The 17,190-nt window shown below is 36.9% G+C and overlaps 1 protein-coding gene across 1 annotated transcript in view; it reads left to right on the forward strand.

The window, feature by feature from the left end:
* The window catches only part of TMEM132D (transmembrane protein 132D), a 354,799-nt gene that overhangs the window by 142,184 nt on the left and 195,425 nt on the right, over nucleotides 1-17,190 (forward strand). Inside the window, exon 3 of the mRNA XM_053471811.1 lies at nucleotides 17,006-17,149. Coding sequence (XP_053327786.1) covers nucleotides 17,006-17,149 — 144 coding nt within the window. The remainder of the gene's footprint in view (nucleotides 1-17,005; nucleotides 17,150-17,190) is intronic.

The following is a 17,190-nucleotide window of genomic DNA, read 5'->3' on the forward strand; positions in this document are numbered from 1 at the left end:
TAAGCTTTTGGAGTGACCTAGTCAAAGTCCTTAATTTCAAGTGGGATGCTGTGGCATGACCTTAAAAGGTGGTTTAAAGCAACTCTGCCAAGAACAGTTGACCAAAATTCCTCCAGAATGATGTAAAAGTCTCATTGCCAGTTATCACAAAGTTTGAGTTATTGCTGCCAGGGGGGGCAATTACTTTTTCACATGGGTGATACAGAATTTGATTAACTCTTTAGATTCCATAAATGAAATCATTAAAGCTGCGTTTTTGTGTTTACTCACATTGTTGTTGTCTTATATTAAAATCATTTGGATGATCTGAACATTTAAACATGATAAATAAACTACATTAGAAGAAATTGGGAAGGGCCAAATATTGTACTACCCTAATTATAACATTTGTTAACATTTGACTTTAGAAGAGCCTGTAGTTGCCTATGGTAAATTTAGGGTTCATTAAAGGAATTAAAGTATAATTTAAGATAATTCTCAAGCACTATTTACATGATTTTGAAACAATTTGAAACCAAATGGTTGTATTTGTGTTAGTGTTTGTTAAATTTAAGTTACATTTTACCTTAAACTATCAGTTCAGTATCTGTTTTTAATATAGTGACTAACAATCCAAGAGGTTACACACACCATTGACTTACAAAGTGAAAATCTTTCCCAAGACAGACAGGGATGATGCTTATCTTAAAAGTGCAGAGGTAAACGAGGATGCACTGAGGCTGATGTTGATACAGTGTACCGTTGTTTAACAACGATTACAGTTTAAAAGGCAGCAGTCCGTGAGTGATTGCTCTGTCACTCTCTTTTTCATCCTCAGCAATCGATATTTCACATAGAGGAATGGAAACAAGCTGTTTCACTGTTGGACACCTCTTTTGGCTTTGCTGGCACATGAACTAAAGGCCGGGCATAGTTATCTAGCACGACACTCCTGGGAGGCAATGATTTAATCTTTGAAGAGTATTTTATAAGCTTGATTGTTAGAATTAAAAACTGGCACCCAGCCATGCAAACCTCATCAAGCCATCTCAGAAGCATTTAGGTACTGTCTGGAACAAATTTACAGAATAATTATAAACAGTGTGAAGAAATGGACACACCATAATGTGAGCTAATGCAAACATTCATCATAATTCTAACAATAGGCAGACAATAAGGGAGGGTATTGAAAGTTTTTATTTTTCCCCCCAGAAGTTTTTTTTTTTTTTTTTTTTTTTAGAAATCTCAAAATACACACTGTTGTTGAGGTGAGTCATATGTCATTACACACGTGCTCAACAGGATTTCCAAAGTATCTTGTTGCAAAATATCTGTGCAGTTTGTTTGCATTCTGACTTAAGGATGTCTTAACTTGATCAACTGAACGAAGGGCCATGTGGTAGATGAAATCTGACAGTTGCATAGGATTTCTCCTGGGTAGAGTTTAAAAATGCTCTCATGGGAGTCACTGTAGAAATGTTTTCCCCTTCTTTCCCAGTAGCCTTTTCCAACATTCAGTCAGCATTATAAGTTACTTTTACTAATGGGCTAACCCAGGATAACCTGCATATAACTGTGTGTACTTATAACAACAATCACTACAATTTTGCTTGTTGATTTGTGTGCCTCATATTTCCATCACCACACAATGTAGAACTTTGGTGTCTATCTATTTAAATGAATGGTTTAAAGGTATTTACCATTATGCCTTTGTGGCATCCAGGCTCCATCCTAATGGGCATAAGCTTTATTTGAAACACTAAAATACAGAAATATGAACAGAGATACTAAGGAAGAGGTGCAGCCTCACATATTTCTTGTCTTTTCATTACTTTACCATAGACAGAACTGAATTTTCTTTTCTTGGATCACTAAACTCAAGCAACAGTGGACACAGAAACACCCCAAACACACAAATTTGAACAAGTGATAATAATCGGTTCAGGCTTCTAAGCATTTCCAAAAAGAAAAAACTGTTCCCCAAAATTCAGGTCAACAAAGGTCAAGACTCACACAAAGTACAAATCTCACAGACTGATGCCACAAGTGCTCTGTAACACTATGTAATTGCAATAATTTCAATCAAACAGTAAGAAGTCTTCTGTACTTACTTTTTAACTTCTGTAGATCCTTTTGTTCTTCCAATGATGAAAATCTGTATATGTGTGAGAGTTGTTAATTCATGTGAAGCTCTCCATCAGTACACGTTAGTGGGTTTTCTCCCTCTCTTACTTTCTTTCGTTTTAGTTAAATTTACACATTGTCAGGCTTGCAGCTGAATTAGTTTCTCCAGACACCAAGGTTAATGTGGGCTGATCAGGAAGGGTTGATGGCCATGAGGAAGTGAGTACCATATATCTTACACTACCTTGATTATTTACTGTGAATATATTATGTCATGTCTTCTAAGAAACACATGTTAATCATAGGAATGTGGAAGCCTCCAGCAACATTGAAGTTAGATTGGGTTACAAAGTTTTGTGGTTGTTTATATATTTATTTGAAGTCAACAGAATAAGGTAGCTTTATGTATGCATTTTCTGACAGCTCTCTGGGAGCAAGCAACACCAGGATAGTGACATTAAAATCAGTAAAGGATTGGTGCATGTATACCACTAGATCACACACAATTTACCCTTAAATACTTGTCTTAAGTGACATACAGTAGGAGAATTCTAAAATGTAGTTTTCAGCTGATTTTGGTACATACAATCTGGCCAGAGGAGGCCTGGCAGCCTAAGGCCTGGGGGAGCAAGTCTATTCAAGTGAGCCGTTGCGCCACCAAATCAGCCCGCCATCCATGCCTATCTTTTCCTGATTTTCTAACGCATATTGATGTAATGTGATGGGATTGGGAGTAATCAGTACACTAAAAAAAAAAAAGTAATCATACACGGGACGCCTGAAGCCACAATTTACTGCCACTAATCCTTTTTTAATAAAATATGCAAATAAAAATAGAGTAAATAACACAAAACCTTTACTTTTCCTCTCACTGATTTCAGGGCCTAGAACATTTTGTCTCAAGAGGGCGTTTTCTCTCGGGATAAGTAAAAAATATGTAGTTCAATTTATTGCTACAGAAAGTAAAGTGCCAGGAAACAGATAACTAAATATACACACACCAGCATGGGCATAGGAACCCATAAAAATCTGAGGGGGGTAGCATTTTTCCGATACAATCAGATACAATTGCAATTGCTAAACCCCCCCCCCCCCCCCCCCGCTGCCGCCCAACCCGCCCCTGAATCTGGCACCAAAGTCTTCCCATTAAGCTTTTTGTTTTTCTAATTTTTCTTAAAAAATGACCTTCCCCTAGACTGGGGTTTGGGTTTTGGTTCACCATGTTCCAGGCAGGATAGGAGCTCTCTTTTGTTCTTTGCTTTTTGTTCACATAGCCCAGACACCAAGACACATTACATTTAACATCCAATATATTGTACAGATTGTACAACTCTGCAGCGTATTACAGTCATCTCAGTTCTATCTTGGGCTAATAAATAGTAGATCAAATCTTCAGAGAAAGTAAGGTGACATCATTAATTTTAAATCCTACCTTGCTTTAATATTTTGTAATGTTTCTGCACACACTTATGTTCTCATATATAATTAATTAGTTCCCTTTCTTTCTGCACAGCTTAATGAACGATTTCCTAAAAATCATTAGACAAATTCTCTGAATTAGATTAACTTGACAACTGACATGTTTTGCAGGCTATATAATGATTAGTAACTACTGACTTATTTTTTTGCCCAAACAGCAGCAAATATATATATATATATAGATATATATATATATATATCTATATATATATATATATATATATATATATATATAAACATTTTTGGGCTTTTTTCTGCTCTGTTGTGTTTGTTTGGTATTGTAAGATTTGACAGGCACCTATTTGATTATTAAATTAAAAAAGGGGGTAGCAGAGGCATTATTATACACTAATCTACACCAACAAAACAAGTCAGAAGTCTTGTAGTGCTGCCACAACTGCAAGGCATTTTGGCTGTGGGGGTTAACAATGATCATCTTTTGCATTTATATCCACTTTAGCCATAAAAAACTACAGAGGTCTGCTGTATGCACTTAGAAAATTACATGTTTATTGCCTCCAGCAATTACATAACACCTGCATGATTAGCTGATCAAAATACTTTATTTGAAATACATAATAATAAAAAAGGTAAAACCTGTACGGACATATTAGCTCCACTTTGCTGTGTTACATCTAGGGAAATAACCTGTGTTCTCCCAGCTTTTAAGTCAATATTAGTCTCTTTAATTTTATTGTTTATCATAATGGTGTTACCTAAGAAAATATGAGGGTTTTTTTCTAGTCCTTGAAAGGTTTGCCCTGAAGTTCTATACCATTAAAAAATGAACGTGTATCACAACACCGGCCAGATATGTTGTAGAGTTGTCCAAAACCCACCATGTTCTTTATCACAGTCTTCGAAAGGATTTACACAATATGCTCTGCCAGTTCAGTGGCCAACAGGCTTTATACTGTTGGCAACAAAAATAACAATTGCACAGAAAGCCATCCATTGACTAAGAGGGAAACAATCAGGTAATCAACAATATTTACAATATAGAGAGATATATCAAAAAAGTATTTAATACCGTACCAGCCTTTGAAAGAAGAACTCTAGCGCAAAACATTTGTAAACACTCGTTAGCTCATAATACCATGTTTGATGAGGTTCTTGTTCTGCATAGGCTTTATGCTGTTTCCTCTTTTGTATTTATTCTAGTATTTTTATTATTAATATTTTTTAAATCTTAGTCTGTTAAAGACTATGTTGTAGAAGTAAGAGAGAATTTTTTTTTGTTTTAGTCCCAGTAATATCAATTGTATGTTCTAGTCGCTCATAAAATTTCTAAAAGTTGTACATGTTTTCATGTTTTTTTCTTGCCATGGCTTACCTCTGACTTACCAATTCAAGGTAGTTAAGTTTGTTCTTTTCAGAGTTACTATTAACTACAGCTCTCAAATAGACCTGTGCATTCATATTTGTGAGAGAACTAATATGGTGGCAGATTAACATACACAAAGACGAAAAGGCACAACATGAAGAATCTTTGTTTCTTTGTGTTCATCTTTGTAAATATTTAAACACTCAAAAACATAACATAATTACTATTTATTTTGTAAATCTGTTTCTGTATTTCTAAATTTGTTTAAAATAATGCACCATATAATCTGTATGTCCCACTTTCAAATCATTGATAAAAGGAAAAGGAGGGAATGCTACTTAACACTGAACCACTTGGTTGCCATAAAGGTATCATTAAATTGTTCTAAACAGACTGGGGTTTATACAAGTAAAGCTGTAAACTGCACTAAAAAAATTATACGTGCATAGATGTTAAAAATTCTAGCAACCTCTCATAACTTGTTTAGGAAAGAGTGGGAATGATTGTCCTGTCAATCATTTGGAACATTGGGCTGGATCAATATGGATGAAAGACAATATTCCCATACCCCCCACTACTTTCATTCAAACAGACTCCCAAACCACAAACAACCTCAAACAGCCTTCCAACCTCAGACAAACAGCAAATGGTATCTCTCCCTGCCAACAAAAAAGATGTGGGACCTGTCCACACATCCACAGCACAGCCAAAATACTAATACCAGGCTCACACACCACAAAATCAATGGCTGATTTCCATGCAAATCATCTACCGTGGTGTACCTTATTATGTGTGTGTGAAATGCCCAACAGAGATGTATGTGGGGGGAAACAGGCCAAGCATTACACAAACCGTTTAATTCCCACACACATACTATCAACCAGGAAAAAATAGACACACCCGTTTGGAGAGAATTTCTGTCAACCTGGACACAACATACGAGATGTGAAGCTCTTAGTACTGATGGGATAGTTCCGCACCCAATACCCCTGTGTTTATTTTACCTTTTTGTTAACCTGCGAACTGTGCGTTTGTATTTAGAAAATTCTGTTATTCTGTTTTAGCTTTAGGAAGGGACCTAACAACTTGGTCTTGAACGCTCGCAGTTAAACTCTCAGTTGGCCTATAAATTGTATCATCTTAACTATACTTTTCTCCTGTTTTTCAACAGCTAACACGGTACAAACCTTTTGATCATATAGATGTAATATACCTAGATTTTGCAAAAGCTTTTGGTACCATTCCACACAATAGATTATTGAGGTTGGAGCAGGTTAAAAGACACATTACAGTGGTTGTAAATGGTAAGCTTTCCAGCTGAACACAAGTCTTAAGTGGATCAGGGTTCTGTCCTTGGGACAATTCTTTTTAATTTATCTATGACTTGGACAGAGGCACTGAAAGCAATATCTTTTCCAGGATGTCATTTCTCTGCAAAAGAGATTTAGACAAAATGGCAGAATGGGCAGTTAACTGGCAGATGCATTTTAATATAGATAAATGATGATGCACCTGGGTAAGAAAAATTAAAATGCTAATTATACTTAAAATGATTGTGTGTTGGGTAAAACCTCTATAGAAGGATTTCTGTGATTCTGTTAACAACAAAAACGATTTAGGAAATCACAACATGCAAATGAATCATTGGTAAGACCGCATCTAGAATAGGCAGTACAGCTTCCGGCACAGTACAAAAAGGACATACTAGAAATACACTTTATGGACAAAAGTATTGGGACACCTCACCATTACGCCAACAGGGACTTTAATGATATAGCATTCTAAATACACAAACATTATTATGTAGTTGTCCCCCGTTTGCAGTTATAGCAGCTCACCCTCTTTTGGGAAGGCTTTCTCCAAGATATTCAAGTGTTTTTGTTGAAATTTTGCCCATTCATCCAGTAAAACATTTGTATGGGGTTAGGCACTGATGTTAAACAAGAAGGCGTGGGTTGCTATCCCCATTCCAGTTCATCCCAAAATTGGTTCAAGACTGTGCACGCCAGTCAAGTTCTTCATCCAACCATGTCTTTATGGACCTTGCTTTGTGCATTGGGGCATAATCATGCTAGTATAGAAAAGGACCTTTCCCAAACAAAGTTGGTAGCACAGCATTGTCCAAAATATCTTTGTATGTCCCCTTCAGCATTGAGTTCTGACTGCCTTGGAGTCAAGATTTTTTTCCCTTTAAGATGACGTTGTTGTCTCAGTGAGATTCTTCCGGATCAACTAGTATGGGTATGTCAAATGGTTGAACTTGATGGGCTGTGTCTTTTTTAACATAATTACTATGTAATGATTTTGAGACAGGTTTGGCCCTGCATTCTGTGTTTGGGCTGTCCTTTTAGGTTAACGACAAGTAATATCAAGTTAGCAAAATGTAAGAAGGTCCCAAATTGAAACTTATCATATTAAGAGGTACACACTCTCATTCCCATTTGGATTGTTTTAAAGACTGAAGGTTTGAGTAAAATGATTATCTAGACACGGATCATTTGCAATCTGTGCCTGTTACTGTCAAGGCCAGGGGTTGTGATGATTTATTGAGTAGAGAAAATGCACCTTGCATTTTCCATCTTGAGTTATAAGTAGCATCAGTCTGATATGTTGATGGAGATTTCTTTTCCATGTAATGTTAAAAATGTAAGATGCTTCAAAGTAGAAACTCACAATAGGGCAAACTGTTATTGGTATTAGTCAAGCAAGTCTTATGCACATTTTTATTATTAGAGAAAGGTATATAGGAGCTTTGAAGGACATAATTATAAATATATAGTAGAGGTCACAACAGACCCTTTTAAAACTAAAGGATAGTATTTAGGCACTGCAGTGATGGATTGCTCCAGGGCTAACTTGAACATCTGCACCAGGCATTTTTTTTTCTAATTGCACATCAAAGCTTGTTTAAATGTGAATGTTTTGTATCCATAAATATTTATTAAGTCTGATACTTTGTAAAATTTCTGGTAAAAGTGAAAATTCTCTGTTAGCTCCCAACTTGAAACAAGAATATGTATGAATCTTGATATTTGCAACATCTATGTAAGCATGTACATTGGCATGATATTTAGCTGTTACATGAAAATGTAGATTCTAGCCTCCAATAAATATTTCAGTGGGTGTCAGGAGGCAGGGGAACAGAGCACAGCGCAGTGAGATACCAAACACAGCCATGGTCAGGGGTTATAGAAATATACAAGAGTCCATATAAACGTAGCCAAGTTCAAGGGTAGTAGATAATCACGTAGTCTAGTAAACAAGCCAAGGTCAAAATAGCCAGGAAATCCACAAACAATATAGGTGCAAGGAATGGCAAACTTAAGGCAATCAGGATACAGGGACAGGGCACTGCTTAGTTAACAAGCCAGCACTGATTGAACAGTGCTGGGGGTTTATATAGCCCTGCCAGGTCTTGACTCCTCCCCCTCATTATCCACCCTTAGAGTGGATCTGCACGATATACTACCAAGGACTCACAAAAGGCGTCATGAACTGGTGCCTTGGTGGGATCAAAGGTGTAGATTGCTTGTAACCTATTTTATGGTGAAAGCACGTAATAAACCCAGTTCCAGTGCCGCCACGTCCGCCACCGGTGCCACCACTTCCACAATCACTGCCAGCACTCCCTAGAGCTAAGATGGGCAGGCATTGTCAGATGAGAGCAGCAGATCTATTTTTGGTCAAGAAGAAAGTGAGGAGGCAGAGGGAAAGTCTACTCTTGCAGCAGGAGTGGCCGAAGTGGAAAAGAATATGTTCATTGACAATGTAGATGATGACCAGCATTTAAAATATAAGTCAGAAGAGGAGGAATAGAGTGACACATCTTCCAGTAATTTCTCTGTTAGATGTGTTGCAACTGTAGAAGCAGCATAGCTATGCCACTGGTTCCCCTATCACTAATACTAAAAAGTGGTCTTGTAAGGAAGTAAGCCAGGGTAAGGTGTTAGGACACCTCACCAATTCTGGTACAGTGCTGTGAAAATGATGTGCCCACTTCCTGATTTCTTCTATTTTTACATATTTGTTACACTTAAATGTTTCAGATCATCAAACTAATAATTTTAATATTAGACATAGATAACAACAAAATACAGTTTGGACTCCAGCAAACCATGATGAGAGCCATTATTGTAAGCATAATTATCATATAAAATCTGAAAAACGTTGACACTCTTTATTATTGTAGGACCACACACACAATGTTAATATAAAGAGATACCCTATATCTTATCACTGATCCTAAATTTTTGCAGATCACAGTCAAAACAAGAATATACCACAACAATATTTAATCAAGATGTAAATTCTTGTAAAACCATAATTCCATAAAATATCTATATGATCTTTGCAGTATAAAATAGAAACCAGCTTAATTATCTTCAAAATATAGAAAAACATATGACATAGAATACAGTGTATTATTGATCGGTTATCAGATATGATTCTAGATCTACCTATACTCCTAATCTCTCTCCCTCTGATATTTACTGGCTTGCCTGTGTATCTAATTGGATTTTTGCATATTTCCCAAAACTTAATCTCCCAAAAATTGAACTACTCTTATTCCCTCCCTTTAATGCGCTCATCCCCTCATCAGTTTCTTTAATGTTAATAGTGCAATCATCTTTCCATCCCCTCAAGCTCGTAGTCTTGGTGCCATCCTTGACTCTGACCTATCGTTCACTCCCCACATTCAGTCTGTCTAAAGAAACTGGTGCCATCCCTTCCTCACACACGATGCCACTAAGGATCTTGTCCATTCCCTTGTTATCTCCTGCCTCGATTTTTGTAACTTTCTCTTAGATGGACTCCCTCATATCTGTCTCATCCGTCTACAATTCACAGGAATGCTGCTGCCAGACGTATATTCCTCTTCCATCGCTTTACTAATACCTCTCCCCTCTGTCATTCTCTTCACTTCATGATTCATTTCAAAATCTTTACTCTTACCGGTACGTTTAAAGCTTTTCATAGCAGTTCCCCTACTAACATCCCCTCACTCATTTCTAAATATACTCCTAACTGGTCTCTCTCCACCCATTCAGTGATCTCTGTTCTCTCCTCTGGTTTCTAGTTTGCATGCTTCCTAGACTTCTCAAGGGCTGCCCCTGTCCTCTGGATTGCCCTCCCCTGACCTATTTGTCTTTCCTCCTGCCTTCAGTCCTTCAAGAAATCCCTTAAGACACATTTTTATAGATGCTTACGAACTTATTCCTTAAGACTGTTCCTCCCATATTCCTTTAGCTTACCTTTCCTAGTCCCTTTCCTCCTTATATTAGTGTGGCTGGTCCATCCCTAACAACGGCACTTTTAACTCTTCTATAATACATCCTAACTCCCTCTAGATTGTAAACTCATTTGAGCAGAGCCCTCCTCAACTGTTGTTTCTGTATGCCATCTTGTTATGTTATGTACTAATTATGTCCTATCTACCCTTTGTACAGTGCTGCGGAATCTGATGAGGCTATATAAAAAAAATATTAATACCGTATTTGCTCGATTATAAGACAAGGTTTTTTTTCAGAAAAATACCCCTCGTCTTATAATCGGGGTCATCTTATAATCAGACCTCAAATAGGTCTGACTATGAGACAACTAAGATCCATATCCCGCGCAGCTGCAGGGGACCTGGATCCTCCTGTCTCCCCACCCCACTTACCGGTACTTCTGAGTCCCCGGTGTGTAGCTGGGGCAGCGTGTAGATGTCTACGCGATTCGCGTAGACAACTTCCGCTGCAGCAGGAAGGAGGCGTGGCTAGCAGCGGGGGTTGTCTGCGTCCATCGCGCAGACCTTCCCCGGGTGTCAGAGGTCAGAGTTCCCCGCATCGGATCTCTGACAGTCGGGGAAGGTCTGCGCGATGGACGCAGACAACCCCCGCTGCTAGCCACGCCTCCTTCTGGCTGCAGCGTAAGTGCGTGGGATCTACACGCTGCCCCGGCTACATGACAGGGAAGTCAGAAGCACCGGTAAGTTTGGGGGGGGCGCGGGGGAGTGTTAAATGGGGGGCATAAGGCATTTCTGGAGTGCTCTGTGAAATGCCTTTTAACCCCCTTAATGCCACTCTGCTTCCTGAATGCCTTAAACCTCCCTATATGCCACTCTTCCCCATAATATGCCTTTTAACCCTCTAAATGCCAGAGTGGCATATAGGGGTATAAGGCATTTCTGGAGGCAGAGTGGCACATAGGGGGTCAAAAGGCATATCATGGGGCACAGTGGCATATAGGGTTAAAAGGCATATCATGGGGCACAGTGGCATTTAGAGGGTTAAAAGGCATATCATGGGGCACAGTGGCATATAGGGGGTATAAGGCATTTCTGGGGCAGATGTGCATAACTGGGGGGCAGGTTGGAAAATAGAAGGAAATCAAACCAAAATATTTTTCTCAATCATAGCTTTTATTAAAAAAAGATAGTTTAGATGAATTAACATTTACTGGTAAAACTTTTTTCCTATAGGGTCGTCTTATAATCGAGCAAATAATCGACAAAGTTCAGTCCCATAGCATGCTGCTGGATGTGTGTATCTGTTGTTGCAGTGCTAGTGGTCCTGCAATGCAAAATCAAGTCTGGCTTTCTTTCTAAACCTTGAGATGGTGCTGCTGTAATTGAAAGCGAGTCCAGTCTGGGACTTCCCTCTTTGGATTTTTAGGGTATCCCTAACTCACTTCAAATAGTTTCATTGGGAGTTGACCAAGAGGGGGAATTAGATGTACATGCTATGTCAATGCCTTGAGTCAATTTCCATTTGCTAATTCAGTTAGGTCCATCAAAACTGGTGTTTCCACCACCTACTGTTTGCTGACTCCATTAATCCTTACAGGCCCATGTTTACAATTCCCATCCCCTTCCTTAGTATCCTTCTATTAAATATCACAAATCCAGGCTACTGTATCATGTAAAGATATCCCTTAAAACTAGCAAACCGAATGTTCAACCTAAAGACTCAAATAAAACCTCTGATTCTATATACATTTATAGCCAGATGATTTATGTCTGTCTTGCCATTTTGCTGAAATTGCACTTAATAATATAGTTTAGCTTCTTACCAATACTTCACAATGCTATAAAAATTACAGTGCCCATTCACTTTGCTTTAGCAGCATTTCTGATGACACCACTTCTTTGTCAGATTACTTACAACCACATTTAATAACCCTGTAGGAAGCATTAACGACAGCTCAAGAACTGCAAAAAGTGTGTGACTATGACACTGCTTAGGAGCTATGGCAGCTCCCAATCAACATGCTCAATGCATGTAAGCTACTCTGTTACTAATGGTGTCATAGGCTTACTAAACAGCATGACTTATTAGAAAATACAAAGTCTTATATCGGGTATAGGCATCTCTTTACTAGGAGTGATACAGCATTTAGCGATAATGATGTAATCCTAAATGTATTTTTGCTGCATATTATTCAAGCATTTGTATTCCGAATTATAGCTTATTTTTACAGATTTTTCTATTATTTTTATTAAAAGAACAACTCCGGCAAACATATTTCTTTGCCTGTTTGCTGCCTCTTTTTTATATTTGGCTAGTTATTTACCAATGTTTTTACCTTCTGTAGGGCACATATGTTAGCTGTCATACTGTATAAATCCAATTTGTTACTCAATTACTTGTGAGGAAATTGCAAATAACTCTAGGATTCATGGAATTTCTATCATTTTAGAAATCCAGTTTTCTCACTTCGGGAGACGCAGCAATTCTTCCCTAATCAAGCACCCTAAGAATTGAACCTGATGACCTAATATATTGGTCAACTTTCAACATGCCTGGTATGAAGAATTAGAATGTTATTGCATCTCAAGCTGAAGAATTTGGCCACCCACGCCTAGTCAGGGATGGGTGCCACTACAAGGCTCTTTCTTTAACAAACAATTGTATTCAGGAGTGGAGCCACAGTTGTTATCCCAATCCCAATGTTATTAAATTACTGTATTAATTTAAAGAAGTTTGGATTTCATAAAAAGAAATATAAAAACATCTTCGCTGTAATTTGTTCCTTGGCTTACAAAGAAATCTATATTAGATCAAATTTGTTCACTGTAGCAAGGAAACAAAAACATTGATTATGTAGGAAGAATATTTGGCCCTGAACCTAAACCACTGTTAAATCCCAAGGAGGATTGTTAGAACTTTTCCTGCACAACAAATACAAAGGATTACCTTTGCAGTAAAGACATTAATTGATGATAATGGATGATGTGGGCTATATTTAATTCTAGCCTAGCTCACTGAGTATCAAAAGACGGGACTGGGACTTTTTGGTTAGGCGTAATTTGGAGGTTGTTAATTAAATTGAAATGTGTTTTTTATAGTTCCGAACAGGGAACATCGATAACCTCTGTGCTCATCGGCCATGTCAAGTCTTTCTTACACAAATTATATCCTACAAGCATTCCTTCTTTGACATTTAAAATTATTACACAGAAGAAGCCCTGTTGCTTAGAATATAATAAAACAATGTATATAGTAATATTGCAATGTCCTTTTATAACTAAGTGAAGTTGAAGTAGCATTTCTGAATAATGTTAAATATCGACTTGTCAGAATATTTTTTAATATTACATCTGGAAACATTTAACAGATTGGTTAAAGCGGTTCTTAAAGAAATCAAAAAGCCTTTATACATATTCTAATGGAATTTATGCATTTTTAACATTTATTTCGTCTCTTTGGTCCCTACATTATTTGAGAAACAAATGTTGATAACCTGCACATCATGGAGAGATTTTGTAAGCCAATTTGAAGTCTTATACATTTTGGGGCTTACATTGATGCTAATGTCTTAACTATTTGTGAGAAAAACATATAATGCAGTTTATGGTCTGCCCAGCTTTCTTGAGCTTCAAATCTACTGTTTTTAACCTTGAGAAATACGTACACATCAGAAATACGTACACATCATCTAGAGGTTGTTACGATCAGAAAAACTCTACTTATTTTAAAAGGTGATGATTTGAACCTTCCTATGCCATGAAGTTGGCCCAAGCCCATACTAATGGTGCAGTTCCTTAAAACCAGTTTCAGATTTTCAGATTTTGACCTTTGGCCTCTCACATTTTTTTTTTATCCTGTATCGTGTACAGGATGGTTCTAATGGAGTGTTCTCACCAAATGCAGAGCACCTTTAACCTCTCATTACCCATACTGCCCCACATCCCAATATTCCATGCCATTTTACTGCATGATTGTGAACCTTAGTTTATATATTCCTGAGAACATGGTGGCCTCAAATCCTTTGTAAAAACCTAGAACTGTAAGCCAACTCAATCAACAGCCTCTTTAAATGGTGCATGATTTTAAAAGATTAAATAAAACCCACCATATAATAATTACTTATTGTAAAACAGAGGAAACAATAACTTTGCCATAGCATTTATAATTTGTTACAAAGATCACAACGGGAGATATAATCCTGCATTGCTAAGTAGTTAAATTCTGTTTTTGTGTCGTGACAAACATATATAACACTGCATGACTGAATGCACGCCCTATGTCTTCAATGTTAAAACCATACAATGTTACTGCTTTTTGAACAGTAGCCAGTGTAAGTTAAAGTAAATGCTTGGTAATTAAGATTCCCATTAGAGCTGACTCGTTGCTGTTTCTGCGTTTTACAATTGAACAGGATAGACCAAAATCTTTATTTTTGTAGGCAATTTCTTGTAGGTGGTCGTGCTGCCTCCTTGATGGAGTTCCTGGGAAGCTGGCTCCGATTGCTGCACATGCCGCAGAATCACACTGTCCTTTCTGTAACTGATTTCAAATGACTAGAATGTTATATAAGTGCGTAAAAAGAATAACCTCCTGTACTTTGCAGTTGTTTTCTGGTACCCATGAGAGTATTTTTCTGTTCTTGAAAATGAACATCTTGAGGAAAGGAACTGTAGCCTATTTTAAAAAATCAAGGAAGTAATCATAAAATCTGAGCAGTGAAAGAAAGAAGGTCTGCTTTACTTAAAAAGTTTTGACATTATGGGAATACCAATGACAGAAGTGGCAAAATGTTCTTGTTTCCTCTTACACGTTCACATTTCTTTCTCCTTCTCCAAGCCCTTGTTTAGAAGCTAGTGTCATGTTATCTGTTATACATACCAAGTTACTGTTAAGAAGAGCCAAAGCCCTGGGTTATTTGAGTCTTGGACATCAGGAATAGGGAGGAAATCATGCATCATGTGTGTATGGGTCAAAGGCATCCAAATGACAAGAGCTTGTTATAGACATATCAAGCCCTTGTTTAGAAGCTAGTGTCATGTTATCTGTTATACATACCGAGTTACTGTTAAGAAGAGCCAAAGCCCTCTGGGTTATTTGAGTCTTGGACATCAGGAATAGGGAGGAAATCATGCATCATGTGTGTATGGGTCAAAGGCATCCAAATGACAAGAGCTTGTTATAGACATATCAAGCCCTTGTTTAGAAGCTAGTGTCATGTTATCTGTTATACATACCGAGTTACTGTTAAGAAGAGCCAAAACCCTGGGTTATTTGAGTCTTGGACATGAGGAATAGGGAGGAAATCATGCATCATGTGTGTATGGGTCAAAGGCATCAAAATGACAAGAGCTTGTTATAGACATATCATTAAGTGCCACATAGACACCATTGACTTTCACATGCCTTCTTATGGAAACGGGTGTCCTTGTAGAGACACCTTGCTTACCTCTGGTATAGGATGTGTCTATAGTGTATTTTGGGTATTATCTATTGTTTGAGGCTTCCTGAAGATCTGAAAAAAGTCTTATATTGAGGTATATAAAACATTATTCTTTGATCTGATTGATTGTGTAAATACCTTTTTGTAACAAAATTCTTGCTTCCCACAATATCCACACGGCAACCTAAGTTAGTGTCCAGAACAAGAAGCCACAGCAAACATTGTAGGATTTGTGACTACCTTACTGTGAATTGTTGAATCACTGATGGGACCCGATTTGATTCCCTAATTAGGGCCAGTGTCGAATTACTCTAGCTCTGATGTCTTAGAAACTGGATTCTTATTTCACTACACACTAAATATATTGAGGTTACTTTGACAGAAAATCTACCTGCATTGAAGTGAAGAAGGGAAAGTATTATAATGAAAGTATGCATTACCAAATTAGATTTTCTATTGAATATTCAGTAATAAATGTTTTATAGGCTGAAACTTATGGAATTTAATACATATTTAATGTGAAATAAAACACTACCCAAAAAGATAAAGAAATCAATATATATACATTAAAGTGACATCTTTTTATTTTCTTCCTCTACTAATTATGTACGTTTTGTGTGGCTTTTTTAAATAATCCTTTACGTTTAAATTTACTGGAATAGAACAAAGATAAGGAAAAAGAGAGAGCAAGTGAAGGTTATTTACATCAAGTGGAACAATCATTTGATACTTAGTCTTTGTATGATTAAGGGCTTTGCCATATTTTTTGTATTTATCTGGTATATATTTATATTACATAAATATATAAAATATTTCTATTATAAATACCAGAAAATGAGAAATGAGTATTAAAAATACAAGGAGAATCAAGACAGATGCTCATTCAACTATTTTGCTTCCATGCATTATTGCTCTTGCATATTGTAATCAATTATGAAAAGCATCACCTAGTAAAAGAAAAAAAAGGGGGTGAAATGATAAAATTCATATAAATTTACACAAACGTGGTTTCCAACTTAAAGCAATTTAGAAAAGGGAAAAGTAGAAGTGAAGTATAAATCAAATGAGCCATAGAATGTAAACGTATTTATATTTATCTGTGCTGTGTGAAATTATCTGAATTTAATAAGCAACTCCCACTGGCATAAATGAAAAAAAATAATCTTATATCAGTTAGGTTTCACTATATCTTTATTCTCTACCCCTCTAATTAATATATTTTCCATTTTATTACACTAAATGAAAAGAGAAACTATGCATCTTCACTTCGACTAGGAACTAAAAATATCACTGTTTTTTTGTAATTTATGCATGTTTCGTGGCCTTCTGCCCAAGATACGATTGCTTCATTTTTTTTAATAAACATTTTAATATCTGAATTAACACAATAATGATACACCGGAATTGATGACATTTTTTTTTCTACAGAGCAAAAGTGACAGAAGGTGTGAATATATTTGGTATAAAAGCCACTTCACATTTATGGAATATAAGAGAAAACACAGACCTTCGTGGAAAGTTGTCACCTGTTGTTATCGATTGCCAAAGGACAACCTCTGCTGCATCAAACAGGTAGATGGATTTTAACACTAATTATTCAGAAAGTTGTGTTG

The sequence above is a fragment of the Spea bombifrons genome, chromosome 1, assembly GCF_027358695.1.
Source record: "Spea bombifrons isolate aSpeBom1 chromosome 1, aSpeBom1.2.pri, whole genome shotgun sequence".
Lineage (NCBI taxonomy): Eukaryota > Metazoa > Chordata > Amphibia > Anura > Pelobatidae > Spea > Spea bombifrons.